Genomic DNA, 23662 nt, shown 5'->3' on the forward strand with positions numbered 1-23662 from the left:
GCCAGTGCCACCTTGTTTTGATTACTATAGCTGTGTAGTATAATTTGAGGTCAGGTAATGGAATTCTTTCAGTTTTGTTCTTTTTGCTTAAGATAGCTTTGGCCATTGTGGGTCTTTTGAGGTTTAATATAAATTTAAGGATTGTTTTTTCTATTTCTGTGAGAAATGTCATTGGTGTTTTGATAGGGATTGCATTGAATCTGTAGATTGCTTTGGGTAGTATGGAAATTTTAACACTGCTGATTTTTCTAATCCATGAGCATGAAATATCTTTCCATTTTTGGTGTCTTCTTCAATTTCTTTCTTCAGTAATTTTATAGCTTTCATTATAAAGATCTTTCACTTGTTTGGTTAATTCTTATGTATTTAGGTGTGGCTATTGTAAATGGGATTATTTTTAATTTTTTTTCAGGGTGTTCACTGTTGGCATATAGAAATATTATTGTTTTTTTATGTTGATTTGTATCCTCCAACTTTACTGAACTGGTTTTTCAGTTATTATAGTTTTTCAGTGGAGTCCTTAGGTTTTTCAAAATATAAGATCGTATCATCAGCTAACAAGAATAATTTGACTTCTTCTATTCAATTTTTGATACCCTTTATTTCTTTCTCTTGTCTGATTGCTCTAGCTAGGACTTCCAGTACAATGCTGAATAAGAGTAGTGAAAGTGGGCATCCTTGCCATTTTCCAGATCTCTCAGGAAAAGCTTTCACTTTTCCCCCATTCAGTATGATACTGAGTGTCTGTTATATATAGTTTTTATTATATTAAGATATGTTTCTTCTACATCCAGTTTATTAAGCGGTTTTTATTTATTTATTTATCTTTGTTTTTTTTATTTTTTTATTTTTTTTTGAGACGGAGTCTCGCTCTGTCGCCCAGGCTGGAGTGCAGTGGCACAATGTGGGCTCACTGTAAGCTCCGCCTCCCGGGTTCACGCCATTCTCCGGCCTCAGCCTCCGGAGTACCTGGGACTACAGGTGCCCGCCACCATGCCTGGCTAATTTTTTGTATTTTTAGTAGAGACGGGGTTTCACCGTGTTAGCCAGGATGGTCTCGATCTCCTGGTGTCGTGATCCACCCGCCTTGGCCTCCCAAAGTGCTGGGATTACAGGCGTGAGTCACCGCGCCCGGCCATTTGTTTGTTTTTTACACACCACTTTTATTGGCCATTCCTAGCTCCAAGAGGGTCTGTGTTGATGTTGTTATTGTTTTCTAATAAGGAAAAAGAGGACAACTGAGGTTAGGAGACAAGTAGCCACCTGTGCACAGGGTCAGACATAAAGTCAAATGATCACTGATCCAGCTCTGGTGATCAGCCTCTCTGAAAAATCACCAAACTTAACCCCAAATCCTGAGGACTCCATACCTAAAACCCCCTAAAATGAGATCAATGAAAATGAGCAGGGAGCAAAATTGGGACCCATGAGAATGTATCCAGTAGGATCATGATCAGTCAAGCAAATGGGTTTAACTTGGGTTTCCTGGACTTGGTTTTCTTTCATTATTATTATTATTATTATAATACTTTAAGTTCTGGGATACATGTGCAGAACGTGCAGGTTTGTTACATAGGTATACACGTGCTATGGTGGTTTGCTGCACCCATCAACCCGTCATCTACATTAGGCATTTCTCCTAATGCTATCCGTCCCCTAGCCCCTCATCCCCGACAGGCCCTGATGTGTGATGTTCTCCTCCCTGTGTCCATGTGTTTTCATTGTTCAACTCCCACTTATAAGTGAGAACATGTGGTGTTTGGTTTTCTGTTCCTGTGTTAGTTTGCTGAGAATGATGGTTTCCAGCTTCATCCATGTCCCTGCAAAGGACATGAACTCATCCTTTTTATGGCTGCATAGTATTCTATGGTATACATGAGCCACATTTTCTTTATCCAATCTACCACTGATAGGCATTTGGGTTGGTTTCAAGTCTTTGCTACTGTGAATAGTGCTGCAATAAACATACATGTGCATGTGTCTTTATAGTAGAATGATTTATAATTCTTTGGGTATATTCCCAAATTGGGATTGCTGGGTGAAATGATATTTCTGGTTCTAGATCCTTGAGGAATTGCCACACTGTCTTCCACAACTGTTGAACTAATTTACACATACCAAAACAGATATATAGACAAATGGAACAAAACAGAGGCCTCAGAATTAATTCCACACATCTACAACCATCTGATCTTTGACAAACCTGACAAAGCAAGCAACGGAGAAAAGATTCCCCATTTAATAAATGGTGTTGGGAAAACTGGCTAGCCATATGCAGAAAACTGAAACTGGATTCCTTCCTTATACCTTATACAAAAATTAACTCAAAATGGATTGAGGACTTAAATATAAGACCTGAAACCATAAAAACCCTAGAAGAAAATGTAGGCAATACCATTCAGGACATAGGCATGAGCAAAGACTTCTTTAGCATTTCTTTAATAGAGTAGCACTGATAAGTATCTGTTTTTTTTCCAACTGTATTTCCTTCTGCTCTATTATTTTTTCTCTCTCTACGATTTCAAATATTTGTAAATTAATTATTGAGAAAATAATAATAGTAATAATAATAATTATTATTATTTGAGACAGAGTCTCACTCAGTTTCCTAGGCTGGAGTGCAGTGGTGCAATCTCCGTTCACTGAAACTTCTGCCTCATGGGTTCAAGCAATTCTCCCATCTCAGCCTCCTGAGTAGCTGGGGCTACAGGTGTACACCACCAAGCCTGGCTAATTTTTGTATTTTTAGTAGAGGCAGAGGTTTACCATGTTGGCCAGGCTGGTCTCAAACTCCCGACCTCAAGTGATTCGCCCACCTCGGCCTCCCAAAGTGCTAGAACTACACGCATGAGCCACTGCACCCAGTTGAGATAATGATTTTTTAATCAAATAATTAAGTTTTCTTTCTGTTCTCTATATATTGATGTATGATATATATTGTCATTGAAATTTTGATTGTACTCACCATGGGATATCTTACTATGGGATAGGCAGCATCTCAAATACAATTTATTCCCTTTAGCAAAAGGAGGATTATTTTGTTGTGAATTCAAACCTTCATTAACTTTAGTGTAACATTATGCCATAAATGATGTGTCCTGTTATTAAATCACAAATAGTATTAGGAATGAGAGGCTTAGGCAGGAAAATGGCTTGAGCTCATGGGTTTGAGGCCAGTTTGAGTGACAAAGCGAGACCTCTTGTGGAAAAAAAGGAGAAACTTTTAAATGCAATATATTTAAAACATATATTTCTAGACATTTATTACTGGTATAAGAAAATCATATTTATTATCTAATATTATAAACTGACATGATCACTATAATTTCTTTAGTTTTTAAAAATTTTCAGCATTTGTGTGATTATGTCATATGTATTTATCGATTGACATAGACCTTAATGTCTTATAATACAGAAGTGGACATCTATATATTATAATTTAATTAAAAAATGAAAGAACTTCCACTTAGAATACTACCATAGCTGTTGCTATAAATTCAGAAATAAACAAAAAGTTAACTAAAAATTCGTGTGTATGATGACATCGGAGAGCTACAGAAGACACGAAGATCAGATTAACTAAAATTCTAGAGAAAAAGAGACCTCTGTAGGTGAGGTAAATCTGAGCTCTCATTTAGGTTTGTGTGTGTGTGTGTGTGTGTGTGTGTGTGTGTGTGTGGTTTCCACGGAATTTATTTAATCAGAACAGCAGAAAGTTCTAGAAAAACACATTTTTAACCAAGGACTGCAGATGATTCTAAGTTTTGAGTAAAAGCGTGGTTGGTGGAAACAATTTTACACTTTATTGTGTGTCTGGTTACCTATATGATAAAACTAAAAGCCGTGTAATGGAATAAAACATTGCTTTATATATTAGTAGATACCTAAATGCAATATGGTCTTAAAAATGAAATCACATGTATATAGTTGTATTTCTAAGTATATTAGTCCCCCCTTATCCAAAAATCCCCTTTCTGTGGTTTCAGTTAACTATAGTCTACCATAGTCTAAAACACATGAGTACTGTAAAAGAAGATATTTTGAGAGCAAGAGAGACCGACTAAATTCACAAAACTTTTATTACAGTATGTTGTTAACGTTGTTCTATTTTATTATTGTTATTAATCTCTTGCTATGCCTAATTTACAAATTACACTTTATTATAGGTATGTATATATAGGAAAAACAGTGTATAAAGGGTTTGGTATTATCTGAGGTTTCAGGAGTCCACTGGGTGTCTTGGAACCCATCCCCTGAGGATAAGGGGGAACTACTCTACCCAAAACTCAAGCTATACAACAATGAAAAATATTGAGAAGACAAATCCAAGTATAAGTGAAGACATTTCTTTGAATTCCCAGGTTTCATCAAGCATCAAAAACTGCCAATCTTGTTGCCCTTTTCTTGTATGTTATTTTGTACCCACATTCTCTGAATCTGATTGGATCCCTGTATTTTATTTCATTTTCTGTGTGACATTCTCCATATATAGTTATAGATATACATATATAGATATACATATACATGACATACATACATATAGACATATGTATGTCATTGGTTTCTGCTTTGGGGGTTGAACATCCTTCTGGGTGTCCATTGTTAGCCCCTGCACAGCACAGGGAAACTTCTCACTCTGCGCTTCTAAACAGAACCCGGCTTGTTGCTATCTCAGTTCTGCAGTGAAGTTTGCTGAAGTTGAGTGTTGACAGGGTTTCTGGGTTGGCCCAGGCAGAGGTACACTACTGGGAGGAGAATCCAGCTGAGTTTGGCAGTTGCTTGGAGCTGCCTTTATAGATGGTCAGGAGCTGAACTCGTAATACCAGACTGGATTTCTCCTTGGTATATTTGCTGTGGTCTCCGGTGAGAAAGGCAGCTGAGAGGGTGTGCCTGAAAGACAGTGTGAAACTTCTCACAGTTTCATGGGGCTTCCTATCTCTAATGCTGCACTAATTGTCCCTTATGTGTTCTTCGACATGGCCCTTGGCTCCCACCACTGAATCTCCTACTGACCTTCCCAGACCCAGTTCTGCCTTTTGGTCAACATAATCCGCTTCCTGACTACATGGTCTGTTCTGAACGATGTTCTCTCTCAGATCATTTTCAGGTGTATCATAAAGGTAGATTCAACCTTTGGCAGCTTACCTATACTCTACTGTGTTAAACAAGAATGTGTAATATGACCTGAGGTGCATTTGGACTAGAACTTTACTAACCATTGAATCTCTGAGACTGAGAGCCCTGTGTGATGCTCCACTTTCCCATGAGCTTGCAGTGGCTCAGGGCACAGTCTTGAGTGCCAGGAAGGCATTCTTTCAACTCTGTGATTCTTCCTAAGAAATACCTCAGAACTCACACCTGGATTTATATCCCAACCTTCACCCACCAGCATCAACATCCAACTTAGGAGTCACAAAGCTGGGTCTTGAGCCCACAGTTGACTTCTACCATGTGCCCTGTATCTTCTTATTTACTGTCCTATGTCCAAAGCCAGATGTATGTGTGTGTGTTTTTGGGAGGGAGGGATATTAGCTTTTCTATAATCTTGTATTGAGCATATATTTTTATGAATTCTAATTCTTCCAGACTTGGTGTTTTACTTTTAAAATGCAGCTTGGAATTGAAAAAAATTTTTTATTCCAAGTCTGTGACTGAGACTGTTCAAAGACTCTTTGGCACTAGGCCTTTGTGTTTGAAGAGATTTACAAACTCTATCCAGCAGCTCAAAATAAAAAATATAAATAGTTTTCCTTTGCTACTCCCTCGAAGAGAGTAGTATAAAATCCTGTGCCTGCCCCTGCACTGGAGAAGGACTTGTGCTAAAAGAAAGTGGAAAGGGAGAAGTGGGGTAAATGAAGTGGGAGTGGAAAGTGGGAGGTGGGAGAGAAAAAGTGTCTTATGTCACCAGATGTTATCATGTGTGCACACTAGCACCTGCTTAACCAAACAAAACAAACAAAAAAGGTCTCAGTTTTGCGTTGTCATGAATAAGCTGCAATTCTGTGACTCTCAGGCTGAATGAATTTAATTGATGAATGTACACAAGGCAGGGAGGAGGAGTATGAGTTTCTACTAGGCTTTCTCTTCTATCACTTCTGGTTACTTGAATGCCTCCTTTCTGCTCCTGGTACTACCATGCCAAAGAGCTGCAGCTGAGGAGGTTGAATGAATGGTCCTTGAGTTGAAGCTGAGGCATGCATGCACCCTAGCCGTCATGGGTAAGCTCTTTCCCTGAGCCCTTTGACATCTTTCCCTTATATAGACTCAGAGATGTTGAGTTACTCCCTGGAGAAGCAGCACATGTGGGGAGCTGAGCCACTCCAGCAGGGAAGCTTAGGTTCGGAACTGTATCACTGTGTGAGGAGATTGTGTACCTTGCAAGCAGTGATAAATCCCAACATCCTCAACCTCCACTCTGCTGACTTTCAGTGTGAAGTCTGTGCCTAACCCACTGCCACTGAACCTGTCTGGGAGCTAGAACAGGTTGGAAACACCATAGATCCGGAGCTGTGGAAACTAGCCTGGCTTCTGCAGGTACCAGTGCAAATAGGTGTATTCATCACTATGTAGGAGGCTCTAACTAGACCTGCAGGAGATGGAGGCCGGCTCTCGAGGGGTGACGGGCAGGGAGAGTGGAATCTGGGTCATCACAATAACCCTAATGAATCCTGAAATATTGAGAGAAAAGTACAAGGTTATGTACAAATATGTGTTATTTTCATAATTTCGTAATTTTTTTGTGAATTATTTCAGGCTATATCATTTTTGTGTGATTGTGATTTGGTTTACATCTCTAAATACCTAATTTTTAAAGAATGGATATTTACAAGACACATACGAACTTCTAGGGTTTTCCTACATCATCCACCTCTTTGTGTGTCAGAGTCTTCCCCACAGCACAGGTCCTTGTTCCTTCTGGATTATTCCACACATTCACAGATCTAAACATCACATGCCCCATGCTGGAGGACAGTAACGTGCACATCTGACATGTGCACAGAACACATATGGGAGTCTGTGGGTCCCCCAGAGCTAACCCTCCTACCCCGTTCTCCTTCCTTGTCTCCTTCTTTCCTTATCGGAGACCCAGAGCATCAACAGCCCTAGGAGCTGAGCAGGGAGCCTCACTGTGAGAAGATGAACTGAGGAGTCCTGATCAGTCAAGGCAAGGTTAGAGCTGAGCTTTTATCTCAGACTCACAAGGGAAAGTCCTCCCTAGGGGACAATATGCAAATCCCCTGGTGGGTGCAGCAGTGTGGAAAGAGCCAAGGGGAGGGTGGAGGTCCTCTTTTTTGAGCAAAATGACATCAAGCATTTTCTGTCTTTGGAAGAAAGCACATAGAGATTAAGTCCATGCCCCCTGCAGCAGGAGACAGAGGGATCCCACTGTGAAAGTCTAGATTTACAGTGAGGACACAGTGCATGTGGTCCTTCCGCTCTAAGAAAGCATCACAGATCTGACAATGTAGAGATGTTTGTTTAGGTCAGTCTTTGGGATTGCCACCTTGTTTGGCTCCTTTCTAAGCTAGTCTGAAGACGGAAACAGCTTCCAACCTGTCTAGTACTGATCTTCACATCTTTTTTCCTAATAACAACATGGAGTTGAACTAGTTCAAGAGTTGTCTGGTATCTGCTATTACCAGATAAACTGTTTAAGAATGTTAGGAACAAGTGTTAGAAATGGTCTTTTCCTAAACATAGTGAATTAAACTTCATGACAGCACTCAAGTCAAGAAAACTTGGCAGGGAAAAATACATCTGCCTCTTTAAGCTAGAGAGTGAATAACCTTGTTTAAGGTAGAGGTAACAGGGAAAGGATTTCAGGCCTTAGACAGTGAATATGAAATTTCTTGTAATTAGTTGTTATAAACTGGTGGATATTCTATTCTCTCTGTGTAAATATATATATATTTGTAAAATATATATATAAAATCTTTCTATATAGAGATTATATAGCATATATGTGTATATGTGTATATATATAATTCATATATGTGTGTATATATGTATATACATCTATACTAGATTAATCAAAAGGTTTCTTAAGGAGGTAATTCTCATTAATCAAAAGATTTCTTAAGGAAAGAATTCTCCCAGGACAGTAGGACAGAATGAACAAGGGATTATTTTATATGTTCTTTATGAATGGTAACAGAAAATTATTCCCATACCTTTTCTTTCTTGTCATGTAGTTGGATAGCCACAGTTGTGAGTTCACAGTTGAAAAGGAGATTTCATATGTCAGAACAACAGGAATTGAATCAATTCTTTTAATGTCTTTCCTTGGACTGTCATCAAGGATGGTCACTATGGAAGAGGGGCCTAGGTCAGAACGGTCAAGGCATTAACTTCAGACTCCTTCCCTCCAAAAATGTGAGACCAAAACTTTGTGTTGTTTTTGGTCACCAAGCTTGTGATCCTCTGTTACAACAGCTCTAGGAAAGGTATACACCCGCCATCCAATACAGAAACTTTTCTGGGGGAAATTGAGAAAGAATTCTATGGAGTTTTTTTTTTTTCTGTTTTACTACTATTCTATTAAATAGTAGTAAATTCATTTCAGCCTGAAAAAGCTACTTTTACACAGTATTTATAGATGCTTGAATTTAAGAGAATATTGCTAGTTTTTGTGAAATTAATATAATACCCTTGAAGTCCCCAGTTCTGATTGATGGTTTTATTTCATGATTTGTTGCCTTGAAATATACAGAAAATACAAATGTTATAGAATTGTCTTTTTAGAAAAGTGCTTTGAAATTTTTCGATATTATCTGTAGATAAAAAGTCTGATAGTCTTATTTTTAAAGAAGAACCTCTGTCTACTATTCATTAAGAAACCATGCTGTGAGCCAGACAACAAAACTGTCCAGCTGCCATCGTCAACCAAGTGACAAAGGACTAATACAGGTTAGTTTTATTGTAGTTTCGCCTTGTTGCGAGAATCTGTTATTTTGGAGTCAGTAAAACTGGAAGCCACTGTGTGATTTTTATCACCTGGGAAGACTGACTTGGTGGAGTCAGTGTTTGCGGGGTGGAGAAAGTGATATGGCTTCACATCCTGTAGATTTTGAGCTAAAGACTTTGTCAACCCAAACACTTCACACGCATAGTGATTTGGACAAACTTGGAAACATTCAGTAGCCTGTTCCCTATCTGGTTCCCAGTGGAGGTTCTTTCTGATTAAATGTGAGAGTTTGTTATTGCATGAAAATTGACATCATCCCAGCCAGCGGAAGTAGCTTTCTTATCTGCAGATTGGTTGGAGTGGAATCCTAAGTCCAGAGGCACCTGTAATGGAGGTTAGTCACTTTCTTTAAGTAACTGTAATTTGCAACCCACCACTAGAGAATAAATACACAGATTGGGCCGGGTGCAGTGGCTCACGCCTGTAATCCCAGCACTTTGGGAGGCTGAGGTGGATGGACCATGAGGTCGGGAGATCGAGACCATCCTGGCTAACACAGTGAAACCTCGTCTCTGCTAAAAAATACACACACACACACACACACACACACACACACACAAAGCTGGGCATGGTGGCGGGTGCCTGTATTCCCAGCTACTCGGGAGGTTGAAGCCGGAGAATGGCATGACCCCTGGAGGTGGAGCTTGCAGTGAGCCGAGATCGTGCCACTGCACTCCAGCCTGGGCGACAGAGCGATATTCCGTCTCAAAAAAACAAAACAAAACAAAACACCAACCAAACAAAAAAATAACAAGAATAAATACACAGATTAATATCCTAGTTAACAGAGAGCTCAGGAAAAGCTCGGTGAATGTGTTTATTCTCTGAGTGTATACGTCCTCTCTAAACAACATGAGAAGCAGATATGTTCACTTTCCTGACTTTTCTGGATCCTCGAGACTTTGCCCTCCATCAGTCGAATCAGAGTGAGTAATAGTAAATAAAATGAAAGGAAATGAATTTCGAGCTCATAGGAACAGTCACAAAGTAAAATTATAAAATCCAACAAAAATCTGGAGAATATGACAACTTGTTAGAAACTTACTTGGGCAGATCTTACTCATCTTTAGTGTCCTCGTATCCAGAAATTAGGAACCTCCTCAGCCCAGACAGTTGGACTATGTCATATTATGGTATCCTAGCAGATGTAGGTAAAATTGGAAACAGATTATAAGAATTCATTTAAATATTCTATATGAGAAAAGTTTCCCTAAATTATCCATTTATGGAAAAATAAAAGGGGAAACATGCTGTTATAAGGAGAAATTAAAACTCATGTTTGGTGGTCAATAATGTTCTGACTGAATGCTAAAGTTTTAAGATAAGTTAAATAATTTTATTTGGATCCAAACTAGCCTTCGATGTCAATTAAATCCAGTTGGTTGAAGAGATTCTTGTTTTCCCTTTTTCGCTTTTTGTGCTTTGCACAAAATGGCAAGTTAGTTACTTATTTCCTTAAATTTGCTTTCATGATCCCAAATATGAAATCTAGGCAGCCTTTGCTCTTTGTTATTTCTGTTGTTTCTCCTTCATGCTCCAATTGTTGTATCGTGCTTCAAAACGAATAATTTCTGACTTCGTGGTCTATTGGCCCTTAGAAAATTATTTGTAAAGTTTCTTGAAAATTTAACATGGTCGTGCCCTCCTCCAGAGGACATTTCATTTGGATGCCACACCAGAAAAGTTATCTTAAAGCAATTTCAAGACTGGAGAGTTCTAGACCCTTCTTGGACATGCATTCTTGGAGTGAAAATCTTTGGAAGTGTTGATTTGCAGTCATTACTTTCTAAGGAAATTGTGTTTGGTTTTTTCTCTCCGTTTCCCAATTAACTTGGAACCCTCTTTTCAGTTACTAGCAGTTGTGGAAAGCAGACTTTCCAGTTTCTCTTTGGTTCACTCTTACTTTAAGATTAGAGCCCCTCTTGCCCCTAGCTTAAATTAGGGTTGCACAAGATTTTCCACATGAGTGAATTCTGGGCCTGTGTTCTGTTGCTCTGGCCCAGACATAGCCCTGAAGCCAGATCAGATTGTTGGTCTGAGTAAGGTAGCCTATCGTTTCTGCAAACTCAACCTATTTAAATATATTCCTGACTTAAAACCAAAGGTCTTCACTAGATCATTTAGTGGTGTGTAGTAAGCTTCTGAATTTATCTTAGAGTTTCTCAAATTATTTAACTCATCTGGTTTCAGGGCTATGTCTCAAATTATTTAACTGATCTGAAAACTTTAGCATTCATCCAGAAACATTATTGACAACCAAATATGTCTTTAATTTCTCCATATAATCAATATGCTTTCCCCTTTTATTTTTCCTTAGCACCATTTGCATTGTTCTTAAGTACCTTCAGGATACAAGTGGCTTTAGAGATGAAATATTTTTTTGGTTACAGATTTTATAAAAATTTGAGCCAAAAGTTGTCATTTTATTTTTGTCTTTCCCTTTCTGTCCCTTTTTTTTCCCTTCCTTCTTTCCTTCCTTCCTTCCTTCCTTCCTTCCTTCCTTCCTTCCTTCCTTCCTTCCTTCCTTCTTTCCTCCCTCCCTTCCTTCCTCCCTCCCTTCCTTCCTTCCTCCCTCCCTCCCTCCCTCTCTTCCTCCCTTCCTTCCTTTGTTGTTTTGTTTTCTTCTTAGCATGTTTTGTTATTTCACTAGAATTGTTGATCTGAGGAAGGTAGTGTATTCTTTCTGGAAACTCAACCTATTTAAATATACTCCTGATTTAAAGGAGTCTTCATTAGATTACTTAGTGGTGTGTACTAAGCTTCTAAATTTATCATAGTTTCTAAGTTGAATTTTGTGTCTTTTCTAGTCACACAATTACATTTTCTGTGATGATATTTTTGGGTCTTGATTTATGTTGGAGACTTTCACAGCCCATTGCCCATGCAATTTGCTTCCAAACTCTCTGATTGGTTTGCACAGGACCCTCCAGACCCAGGTTAGTTGACCAAATTTTGTAAGCGGGAACTCTGAAATATGAACTAAGCTGCATCACACAGGCAGCGGCAGCAAAATGGTGCCTCAGACCTAGGTCCTGATGTCCCGGTTACTCTGGGTCTCAGTTTTAAATTCCTCCAGAATTTAAAATTGCCATAGCTTCTTCAGAGTAACAACTGTGTAAAGACAAAAAGGAATTTTGAGATGCAATGAGAAAAAAATGGCTATTTTCAAAGTATACTCAATTATGGGCCGACATTTAATATCATTAGACAGTAATTGATATCATTGTTTTGTAAGTGACATATTTCAATGTGTATAAGATAAAGTGTGTGTATGTGTGTGATCATTCTTGATTGTAGGTGCACGTCAGGGACATCATGACAACTCAGTCTCCAGGCCCCATGGTTGTGTCTGCAGGAGAGAGGATCACCATCAGCTGCATGTCCAGTCAGAGCAGTAGAAACTACTTAGCGTGGCACCAGCAGAAACTGGGACAGGCTTCTAACATGCTCACCTCCTGGGCATCCACCTGGGCATCTGCAGTCCTGGGTCAATTCAGTGGCAGTGGATCTGGGACAGTTTTTACTCCCACTATCAGCAGCCTCGGACTCAAGATGTAACATTATAATTGTCAGCAACATTCCACTCCTTTACAGTGCTTTAGCCTTGAACACAGTCCTCCTCTCAGAGTCTCACCTGCTGCTTCCTCCCCACATAGCCCTGGACTAGAATATGTACTGTATCTGCCTGAGAGACTGTGTCCTGACTAACTTACGGGAAGGTTTGCAGAGCCCAGCAAAAAATTAAGGGACTCAGTGTCTCTTAGATTCCTGGCTGTGGAAGATCCTTATTAAAAAAAAGTCATAAAGGGCTGGCCACGGTGGCTCACGCCTGTAATCCCAGCACTTTGGGAGGCCGAGGTGGGCAGATCACCTGAGGTCAGGAGTTCGAGACCAGCCTGGCCAACAGGGTGAATCCCATTTCTACTAAAAATACAAATGAGTAGCCCAGCGTGGTGGTAGGTGCTTGTAATCCCAGCTACTCAGGACGTGGAGGCAGGAGAATCACTTGAACCTGGAAGGCAGAGGTTGCAGTGAGCCAAGATTGCACCATTGCACTACCAGCCTGGGAAACAAGAGCGAAACTCGGTCTCAAAAAATAAAAAGAAAAATAAAAAGAAAAGAAAAATGTCATAAAGACCTTTGTATTAGCTTTCTTTTTCTTCTGTAACAATTTACCACAAACTCAGTGGCTTGAACATTAGGAATGTATCATTTTACAGTTCTGAAGATCAGAAGTCTAATACAGGTCTCACTGGGCTAAACTCAAGATGTTGGCAGGGCTGCGCTCTCATCTTGAGGCGTAAGAGGGAATCTGTGTCTCACCTTTTCCAGCCCCCAGACTCCTGCATTCCTCAGCTGGTAGCCCCACTCCTCCATCTTCAAAGCCAGCAAGAAGTCATCTCTCTGGCCATTCTTCCAGAGCCACATCTCCCTCTAAAGTGTCTCCTATTTGCTTTCCAAACATCAACACTGAGAAGTCTTACTCCATGCTGATGATGGATGTGATTTTGTGTTTGACAGACTACCTTCCAGTCCTCACATCTGGCATGAATGAATAGAATTCAATGTTTGGAACAGAATAATTTTTGTGCCTTTATGAAAATGATTTGCTAACTAATGCCATTCATATATTTATTTAAAATAATAATTGAGCACCTACTCAGGCACAGGGAGATACAGTAGAGAACAAGGGTCCCATAGACCATATAGAAATGTTTGGGAACTCCAGAGCATTTTAAAGCTGTCTGCATATAAATCAGCCCTTCCTCATTTGCTTTGTCTGCTGATAGGTCTATAGCAGGAACATATATGTGTCAGGTGTACCCAGAGAAGAGTATGAGGTGGTGTGAGCTGTGTGAAGTAAATGTATAATGGGATCTCACCTAAAATGTTATCTATAATTAGGATATACAAAGAATTTGCATAACAGAAATAGATGACAGCCGTTCCTTACATCCTATACAAAATTTAAGATGGATCAAAGACTTAAATGTAAAACCCCAAGCCATAAAAACCTTGGAAGAAAACTTAGGCAATACCATTCAGGACATAGGCATGGGCAAAGAATTCATGACGAAAATACCAAACGCAATTGCAACAAAAGTCAAAATTGATCTAATTAAACTAAAGAGCTTCTGCACAGCAAAAGAAACTATCATCAGAGTGAGCAGGCAACCTACAGAATCAAAGAAAATTTTTGCAATATACCCATCTGACAAAGTTCTAATATCCAGAATCTACCAGGAACTTAAGAAAATTTACAAGAAAAAAACAAGCAACCCCATGAAAAAGTGGGCAAAGGATATGAACAGACACTTTCAAAAGAAGACATTTATGCAGCCAACAAACACGAAAAAAAAAGCTCCTCATCACTGATCATTAGAAAAATGCACATCAAAACCACAATGAGATAGCATCTCATGTCAGTCAGAATGGCAATTATTAAAAAGTCAAGAAACAACAGATGCTGGAGAGGCTGTGGAGAAATAGGAACACTTTTACACTATTGGTGGGAATGTAAATTAGTCCAACCACTGTGGAAGACAGTGCGGGGATTCCTCAAAGATCTAGAACCAGAAATACCATTTGACCCAGCAATCTTGTTACTGGGTTTATGCCCAAAGGATTATAAATCATTCTACTACAAAGACACATGCATATGTATGTTTATTGCAGCATTATTTACAATAGCAAAGACATGGAACCAACCCAAATGCCCATCAATGATAGACTAGATAAAGAAAATGTGATACATATACACCATGGAATATTATGCAGTCATAAAAAGGAATGAGATCATGTCCTTTGCAGGGACATGGATGAAGCTGGAAACCATCATTCTCAGCAAACTAACACAGGAACAGAAAATCAAACACTGCATGTTCTCACTCATAAGTGGGAGTTGAACAATGAGAACACATGCACATAGGGAGGAGAACAACACACACACTGGGGCCTGTTGGTGGGGTGGGGGATGAGCAGAGGGAACCTAGATGACAGGTCAATATGTGCAATAAACCACCATGGCACACGTACACCTAGGTAACAAATCTGTACATTCTGCACATGTATCCCAGAACTTAAATTAAAATAAAAAAAAGAAAAATAGAAGAAATGAAAGAAAAAACATTTTTTCTTTAGAATGAGATAACAATTTGAACTGTTTTGTGATGTCCCACATAGAAAGAAACATACATATTGGGCATCTGAAGCCCCTGGGACCTTAATCAAATGCGCAAGCAGCAGCATGACTCAGGTCTGTTTAGGAGGTCCTCAGCTCGTTCCTGTCTCCTATAGAGCACTTTGCCCAGAGTTCCCTCAACTATCAGAGAACTACAGAAGGGATAGACCCATGACCTTTTCAAAGCTGATCTGTTCCTGCTTGTATTTTTATAGAGTTCTATTCAGCCATAATCTTGTGAGTGTTGACACATATTAGGAAAATACCTGTGGTAGGAAAAGAGCAGAAACTGACCAAACTTCATCTCAAGTCCAAGATTTCAGTATCATCTTGGCCATGAGCTAAGTTGGAAGCACCATTAGCCTCCACAGGCTGACTGTGAAGGCAAAATGTGCCCAGACCTACTCTCATAGAAGTGGTTGGAGACCTCAGGGATGTTCTTGGGTAACAAGTGGATCAGGAGCTTAGGAACTTGTTTCTCTTGTTGCTAGTTTCACAGGTATTACCAACACTGCTGCTCCTGACCTTGACTGGGCAGATGTTAGCAGTCCCTTCTCCTGGAAAAACGGTCTAAATAAAGACAGGGTCAGTTCATGGTCCAAGGTAGAGGCTAAATTAAAACCTACATGAGAAACAAAGGCAAATTCCTGTGTGCTTGGGAAAAGCTAAATGGCTTGTGAGAAGCAGTCACTAGGAATGGTCCTCACTCTGAGTGTCCTTGCCAGTAGGTAAGGGAAGAATTATGCATACACGATCACACACAAACATACACATAAACACAGCACGCACACTTACATATATTCATGCTGCATTCCCAGCTGTGAAGAAGTTAGGAAAAATTGATGACATTAGGAAATATTGATGAAGTTAGGAAATACTGATGTTAAGGTTTTAATCTACTTGTCAAAGATTTATAAAGTAGAAAATGTGTGAAATAAAATGCAAGCTGTTTACACATGTCAAAATTTCTAAAATTAAAGACAGAGGTTAACATATTTTTTCTAGCCTACATTTCTTATAATAGAACCAGTTAGGAAATACTATTGAAAAAATAAATGACTTAAGTGTCTGAAAAAAATTAGTGGGAACAAATAATAACATTTCTTCATAAATTTTCTTGGTTTCTACAAAGGTAAAAGAATGATGACCTATTGGCCTCCTTGTTAAAAGTCACTAATGGTTAAAGTGAATGAAGAGAGAGCTATGAAGTTCATAACACAAAAGAACAATCTTTAAATATATAATAGAAAAAAACCCATAACTTCATAACCAGTCTGAAACACTAAATGTCTCAGTATTGCTAGAGCTCGTTGCCTTTCTGATTTTTTTCTCTCTTCCCTTACTGTCCCTTTTGTTGGTTTCCAAAAATTTACCATGCACATTGGATGAAGTTAGGCATTTTAATGCATGGAGGAGTGACTAAGAGTATGTACTTATAATTAAGTAAAACTAAATTTAAAATAACAAGTTATAAAACCTAATAATTTTATAAGAAAAATATAGCAAACACTAAACTATTACACTAAGTTTTTAAAAATAAATTATATATGTATTTGAGATTTACAACATGATGTTATGGGATACATGTGGATAGTAAAATGGTTACCATAGTGAAGCAGATTAACAAATTTATCATCTCACTTTTTTTGGTGACAAGGGCAGCTAAATTTTATTTAACAAAAATCTCCAATAAAATACAATTTTATTAACTATCTAAACTTGTTTATCCTACGTATCTGCTGTATATATCCCCCTTTCCTTCTGCTCCCTGCCTATGTTAACCATTGTTTCATTCTCTAGCTATGCATATTTTGAGTATCTTCCTTTTTCATATTCCACATTTAAGTGAGATCATGCAATTTTTTTTTTCTTTCTGTGCCTGGTTTATTTCACTTAGCATAATGTTCTCCAGGTCCATCTGTGTTGTGGCAAAAAGCAAAATCTCATTCTTTTCCAAGGCTGAATAATATTCCATTATGTATATAAACTATATATTCTTTATCTACCTGTTTGATGATGGACATTTAAGTTGTTTTCGTATCTTGGCTATTGTGAATAATGCTGCAATGAACATAGGAGTGCAGATATCTTTACAAGCTGGTGATTTCATCCCCCTTGCACACAAACCCAGAAGATAGATTGATGGGTTGCATGACAGTTCTATTTTTAATTTCAAAAGAGGAATTAAAAAATATCTTAAGGCAAGCAACAACAGAAACACAACATATCAAAACCCATGAGATACAGCAAAAGCACTTCTAAGATGGAAGTTTATTTATAGCAATAAATTCTTATTAAAAAAGAAGGAAGATTTCAAGTAAGCAACCAAACAGTACACTTCAAGGAGCTAGAAGAAGAAGAACAAACTAAATTCAAAATTAGCAAGGGAAAGAAACAAAATCAGAACAGAAATAAGTCAAATAGAGAACAGTAAAATCATAGAAAGAAATCAATAAAAACAAGAGTTGGTTCTTTGAAAAAATAAACAAAATCAACAAACTCCTAGGTGAACTAAGAATGAAAGAGAGAATACACAAATCAATTAAATCAGAAATCAAAGTGGAGACATTACAATAGATGCCTCAGAAATAAAATGGATCATAAGGGACTATTATGAACAATAATACACCAACAAATTGAATAACCTGGAGGAAATGGATAAAAAGCCTAGAAATTCTAACCTACCAAGTTTGAATCAGAAAGCAATGGAAAGCTTGAACAGACCAGTAATAAATAAAGAGACTGATTTAAGTCCTTGATCCATCTTGAGTTGATTTTTGTGTAAGGTGAGAGATGGAGATCCAGTTTTATTCTCCTACATGTGGCTTGCCAATTATCCCAGCATCATTTCTTGAATAGGGTGTCCTTTCCCCAGTTTATGTTTTTGTTTGCTTTGTTGAAAATCAGTTAGCTGTATATATTTGGGTTTATTTCTGTGTTCTCTATTCTGTTGCATTGATCTATGTGCCCATTTTTATGCCAGTACAATGGTGTTTTGGTGACTATGGCCTTATAGTATAGTTCGATATCAGGTAGTGTGATGCCTACAGGTTTGTTCTTTTTGCTTAGTCTTGCTTTCACTATGTGGGCTATTTTTTAGTTCCATATGAATTTTAGAATAGTTTTTTCCAGTTCTGTGAAGAATGATGGTGGTATTTTGATAGGAATTGCATTGGATTTGTAGATTACTTTTGGCAGTATATTCATTTTCACAATATTGATTCTACGAACCCATGAGCATGGAATATGTTTCCATTTGTTTGTGTTGTCTATGATTTCTTTCGGCAGTGTTTTGTAGTTTTCCTTGTAGAGGTCTTTCACCTGCTTGGTTAAGTATGTTCCTAAGTCATTTTTTTGTGCAGCTATTGTAAAAAGAGTTGAGATCTTGAATCGATTCTCAGCTTGATCACTGTTGGTGTACAGCAGAGTTACTGATGTGTGTATATTAATTTTATATCTGGAAACTTTACTGAATTCTTTTATTACATGAAACTATAAAAATTCTAGAAGGTAACATCAGAAAAATCCCTCTAGACATTGTCTTAGGCAAGGGTTTCATGACCAAGGACCCAAAAGCAAATGCAATAAAAACAAAAATAAATAGCTGGAACTTAATTAAACTAAAGAGCTTTTGCATGACAAAACGAACAGTCAGCAGAGTAAACAGACAACCCACAGAGTGAGAGAAAATCTTCACCATCTATACATCTGAAAAAAGGCCGATATCCAGAATCTACAACGAACTCAAACAAATTAGCAGGAAAGAAAACCAAACAATCCCATCAAAAAGTGGGCTAAGGGCATGAGTAGACGATTCTCAAAAGAAGATATGCAAATGGCCAACAAACATGAAAAATTGCTCAACATCACTATAATCAAGGAAATGCAAATCAAAACCACAGTGCAATACTACCTTACTCCCGCAAGAATGGCCATAATCAAAAAATCAAAAAATAATACATGTTGGCATGGATGCAGTGAACGTGGAACACTTCTACACTGCTGGTGGGAATGTAAGCTAGTACAACCACCATGGAAAACAGTGTGGAGATTCCTTAAAGAACTAAAAGTAGGACTACTATTTGATCCAGCAATCCCATTACTGGGTATCTAACCAGAGGAAAATAAGTCATTACATGAAAAAGATACTTGCACACACGTGTTTACTGCAACACAATTTGCAATTGCAAAAATGTGGAACCAACCCTAATGCTCACCAATCAACAAATCAACAACAGGATAAAGAAACTGTGAGATATCTATATCTATATCTATATCTATATCTATATCTATATCTGAGTACTAATCAGCCACAAAAAGGCATGCATTTTTCTGATCATTAGTGATGTTGAGCATTTTTTATACGTTTGTTGGCCATCTGTACCTTTGGGAGGTAATTAGGATTAAATGAGGTAATGAGAGTGAGGCATTAGTGGCTTTATAAGAGAAGGACAGACTTGAGCTAGAATATTCAACCCCCTTGACATATGATGCCCTGCGCCACCTCAAGACTCCGTAGATAGTCCCCACTGACAAGATGGCTCTCACTGGATGCACCTCCTCAACCTTGGACTTCCCATTTCTACTCCAAACTTCAATGTCATGCAATATACCCACATAACAAACCTGCACATGTACCCCTTAATCCATAATACAAGTTGAAATTATAAAAAAACTTATCAAAATGCAAAAAAAGAAAGAATGTATATCTACATATAAAGTGTATAGAGAGAGTATTGTTACAAACAGTAAAATGTTAATCACTGGGACCTAGGCAAAGAAATTTAAAAAAATCAGAATTAGTTTTGCAATTATCTGTAAGTTTGAAATTAATTTAAAAGAAATAATTAGAAAAACTCCCCTAAGAGCACATTATCAATGACAGCCCCTTGGGAATCACAGCTCCAACATCCCTGCAGTTCCTGCCTTCCCACTCCTGTTTCTTCCTTTGTGACTTTAATGTTTATGAAGTCAGAAACTTGGGAGGGCCAGGAACTATTCCTCCCCGCTCCCTTTGGAGTTCCCTCAGGAAACGGAGACAATAAGGATGCATGTATTAACATGTTATGTTAGGTACAGGCACCATGACCAAATGCATGGGAAAAAGGACATCCCTGTGCAAATGGACAGCTCTCCAGCACACAGGTCCAGCGTCCACCCTGTATCCATTACCCACATCATTTCTCATGAGCTAATAATTTATCTTCTACACAACACATTCCTAAGTGGCTCCCAGCAACTTACTCCAAACAGACTAGTTAAACCACATGCGATTTCTCATGCCCTGATAAGTAAGTGAAGTTATTTTTATTTTTTCTATCTAGCCAATTTTCATGAAATGAGGGCCCAGTTTCCATGGAAACAAGAAGCAGGGAGGTATCTGTGGCCCCTCTTGAGCCTTCCATTTCACATGATCGGCTCTGATTTTTAGTGCCTTACTTTTGGGTCCACAGCAATGTCAGCCATTTCAGAGTCATATGGTCACCTTCGCTCTCCCTTGCTTGGATTATTACCTTATCACATTCCCACTTTAATAATTTATTATTAAATTATTACATATCTCATTTACCTTATCACATTCCCATTTTAATAATTTAACTATGTTATTTCTACTACATAACCCTAACTCTGACTATTCCCTCTTCCAATGAAATAAATTTCACTTCTAATCAATTCTCCCTACAATGTCAGATGGAGATAAATGCTATGAAGATAATAGCACAGGGTATATGTGGGAGAGCAATTGACTAGATGGCACTGGGGATATTAGACAGAACAGCAAAAAAGCCAGGAACAAGAAAAACTGAGATGACATATCAGAGAAAGTTTACTTTCTATGGTTTTCTAGGCGGGGCCTTTACAAATGCAGGCCAGAAAAGGTATCTGCCCCTTTCTGAGGGAAATTCTCTGCCCACATATCATTATGAATTACCAGACTAGGTCAGTTATTGAAGTAGCAGTGCTTAAGTTATAAACCACATGTTGGAACTGAAAATATTGATATACTTCCGGGGGAAAAGTGTCACCTGACCCAGGCTCAGCCAATGTAAAGACTTACCAAGGGTTTATGACATGGGCTAGTATAAACGTGTCAAAAATGGATGATGGAGATTAATTGGTAATCACATTTTTTCCACATAGAAATTTGACCAGAATTGTCTAGGAAGACACTTTGTCAGACTGTAGCAGAAGGAGGAGCTGAAAGGCAGTGCAAAGCCAGGAGTTAGATACCACTTGTAGCTGAAGACAGGCTCAGAGAAAACATATTCTAGGTAGATCTTGAAGAGTTGGTGGGTGGAGCTGAGAGAGGGAGGGAGCTGGGAAAGAGACAGCCAGGCTCCAGAGGAGCAGGAATTAAACACCACGCTTGCCCAGAAGGTTGCAACACACTCTCACCTCCAGGTCTGCTTCCCCTTAGGAACTGACTTCAGGGGTCCAAGACTTTCCTTCTTCATGGTCCTGATAGTGAGGTCAATGCAAGCTCACGTCTAGTGTTCACATTAGTCCTTCTATAAACTCTCCAAGTTCAGTATATTTCTCCTCCTTGCAAAATGGTACTCTGTCAGCCTTATTTCTCATGAGGCTCCAAGTACTAGACGCTCCCTTGTGTTTTCTGAAAATCACTTTTTTTTGACTTTGGTACTTTTTTATTATAAAGAAATGACACTAAGGTGATCAACGACTAAAAATCAGGAAAGGGTTCTTCAGGCAGCTGTTAGTGTTGAGTCTCACCTTCCCACTCTGGTACTCCTTGAGGAGTGTGACATGTGTCTTTAGAAGCTTGGCATGAGGCCAGGTGCAGTGGCTCACACCTGTTATCCCAGCACTTTGGGAGGCCGAGGTGGGCAGATCACTTGAGGTCAGAAGTTCAAGACCAGCCTGGCCAACATGGTGAAATCCAATCTCTACTAAAATACAAAAATTAGCTGGGCGTGGTGGCAGGCACCTGTAATTCCAGCTACTCCCCAGAGGCTGAGGCAGGAGAATCACTTGAACTCAGGAGGCGGAGGTTGCAGTGAGCCGAGATTGTGCCACTGTACTCCAGCCTGGGCAGCAGAGCGAGACTCCGTCTCAAAAAAAAAAGAAGCTTGGCATGAACACAGGAGATCTGTGTCAGATTTCTCTTTGAGGCAACTAAAGGAGAGGCTGGCTGAAGTGCTGCTCTGCAGAGTGGGAGTCCAATGATGAGAGGTGGATTTCTTAAGAGAGGCAGTGACTCCCAGCACTGGAACTAGCTGTCTACTCTCCTCACACTGAGGGAGCTGGTGGCAGTGAGATCCATGCCAGGAAAGTGAGCTCAGGAGAGAGGTGACCTGACCCCTCCCCACCTCAGACAGCAGCCCATGGGGAACCCAAGCTGGGGGACGGGAGGGAGCGGAAGGCCAGTGCTTCTTCAGGAGGCAAGCGTTACCACATACCCAAGGAAGACTCGACTGTGACAAAAAATGTCCATATGATGGTATTATTTCAGATTTACCAAAAATGGTGTGAGATTTGCTGGTGATTTCATCCAATGGGCAAGAAAAATGACCCCTCAGGTGGAAATTACCACCACGGGGGAAGGTAACAAAGCTTTTGTCTGAGTTCATCTCACGATTTGGCTTGTTTAATGAATAGCTAAACAACCAAGGGGCTAACTCTACAGTGAGGATAAGTTGAGAAAGAAGAGTCGGCCATTCTACTGTTCTGGAAACACAGCTTAGCACCCAATAAATGTCCACAGGAAAAGGAGCAAAGCAACACCTGGGGACAACTGACCTTGTATTTCTGAGTCAGAGGGACACAGGTGTTGTCCGATGCCTCATAGAGAACTGCTCTTGTTCTTTTATAGGCTGTACCATGGTATATCTTAGAGGTGACATAGGGCCCTGCTGGGGAATTATGAACACAGGAACTGCACCCCTGTCACTACCAAATGTCTGTTTACACTGGGTGTTGTGGGGGGAGCTCATGTAACCACAAGCACAGGCACATCGTGACATCCCCAGGGCAGGGCAGGGCAGGTGGCCCAGAGGATGCTCTGGTTAGTGCATCACCAGGTGTGACCACAACCTTGAATTTCAGGAGCCCTGCCTTCATCCTGGTTGAGGATTTGCATAAATGTCCTCACTGACCCCACCACAGGTACAGTCCTGTGACTGAGCCTAATAAATAAAGCCTTTTGTCAGAGTCAGGCTGGTGAGAGGCAGAAAGATGGTGCCATCCCAGTTCCTAGGGCTCCTGCTGCTCTGTGTTCCAGGTGAAATAAGGTCCCAGTGGACAGCTCCTTCAGGGTGATCCTCACGCTCCCTGAGAAGAGTGGTGTTGGGAGGGGCAAGAAACAAATATCACTAACGCCACAGGCCTGGTTAGGGTTTGTCCTCACCCTTGTGGGCACATTCCAGCTTTAATAGGATCTCACAGCACCTCTGGATTAACTTCGTGTGCTTCTGATTTCAGGTTCCAATGGGCAGATTGTGGTCACCCAGGGTGCAGAGTCTCTGCCCACCTCCCTGGGAGAGAAAGTCTCCCTGTGG

The 23662-nt window shown here is 39.4% G+C and overlaps 1 protein-coding gene and 1 gene segment (V, D, J or C); both read right to left on the minus strand.

The window, feature by feature from the left end:
• Positions 1 to 23662, minus strand: part of LOC103241327 (immunoglobulin kappa variable 2-24-like) — a 978355-nt gene that overhangs the window by 31798 nt on the left and 922895 nt on the right.
• LOC119622406 (DNA-directed RNA polymerases I, II, and III subunit RPABC4-like) lies at positions 4302 to 4600 on the minus strand. Its single transcript, XM_037994313.2, has 2 exons — positions 4545 to 4600; positions 4302 to 4485 (listed from the first exon to the last, which is right to left on the minus strand). The coding sequence occupies exons 1-2, from the start codon at positions 4598 to 4600 to the stop codon at positions 4368 to 4370; spliced, it is 174 nt and encodes a 57-aa protein (XP_037850241.2). The 3' UTR covers positions 4302 to 4367.

This window comes from Chlorocebus sabaeus, chromosome 14 (assembly GCF_047675955.1).
Source record: "Chlorocebus sabaeus isolate Y175 chromosome 14, mChlSab1.0.hap1, whole genome shotgun sequence".
Taxonomy (NCBI): Eukaryota; Metazoa; Chordata; class Mammalia; order Primates; family Cercopithecidae; genus Chlorocebus; species Chlorocebus sabaeus.

Excerpts from the sequence above, each read along its gene's own strand:
- LOC119622406 (XM_037994313.2), bottom strand. The coding sequence starts at position 4,600 with ATGGACACCCAGAAGGATGTTCAACCCCCAAAGCAGAAACCAATGACA. Across the intron at positions 4,486-4,544 it reads AAACCAATGACATACATATG|TGGAGAATGTCACACAGAAA; the intron begins TCTATATGTATG and ends TATAACTATATA.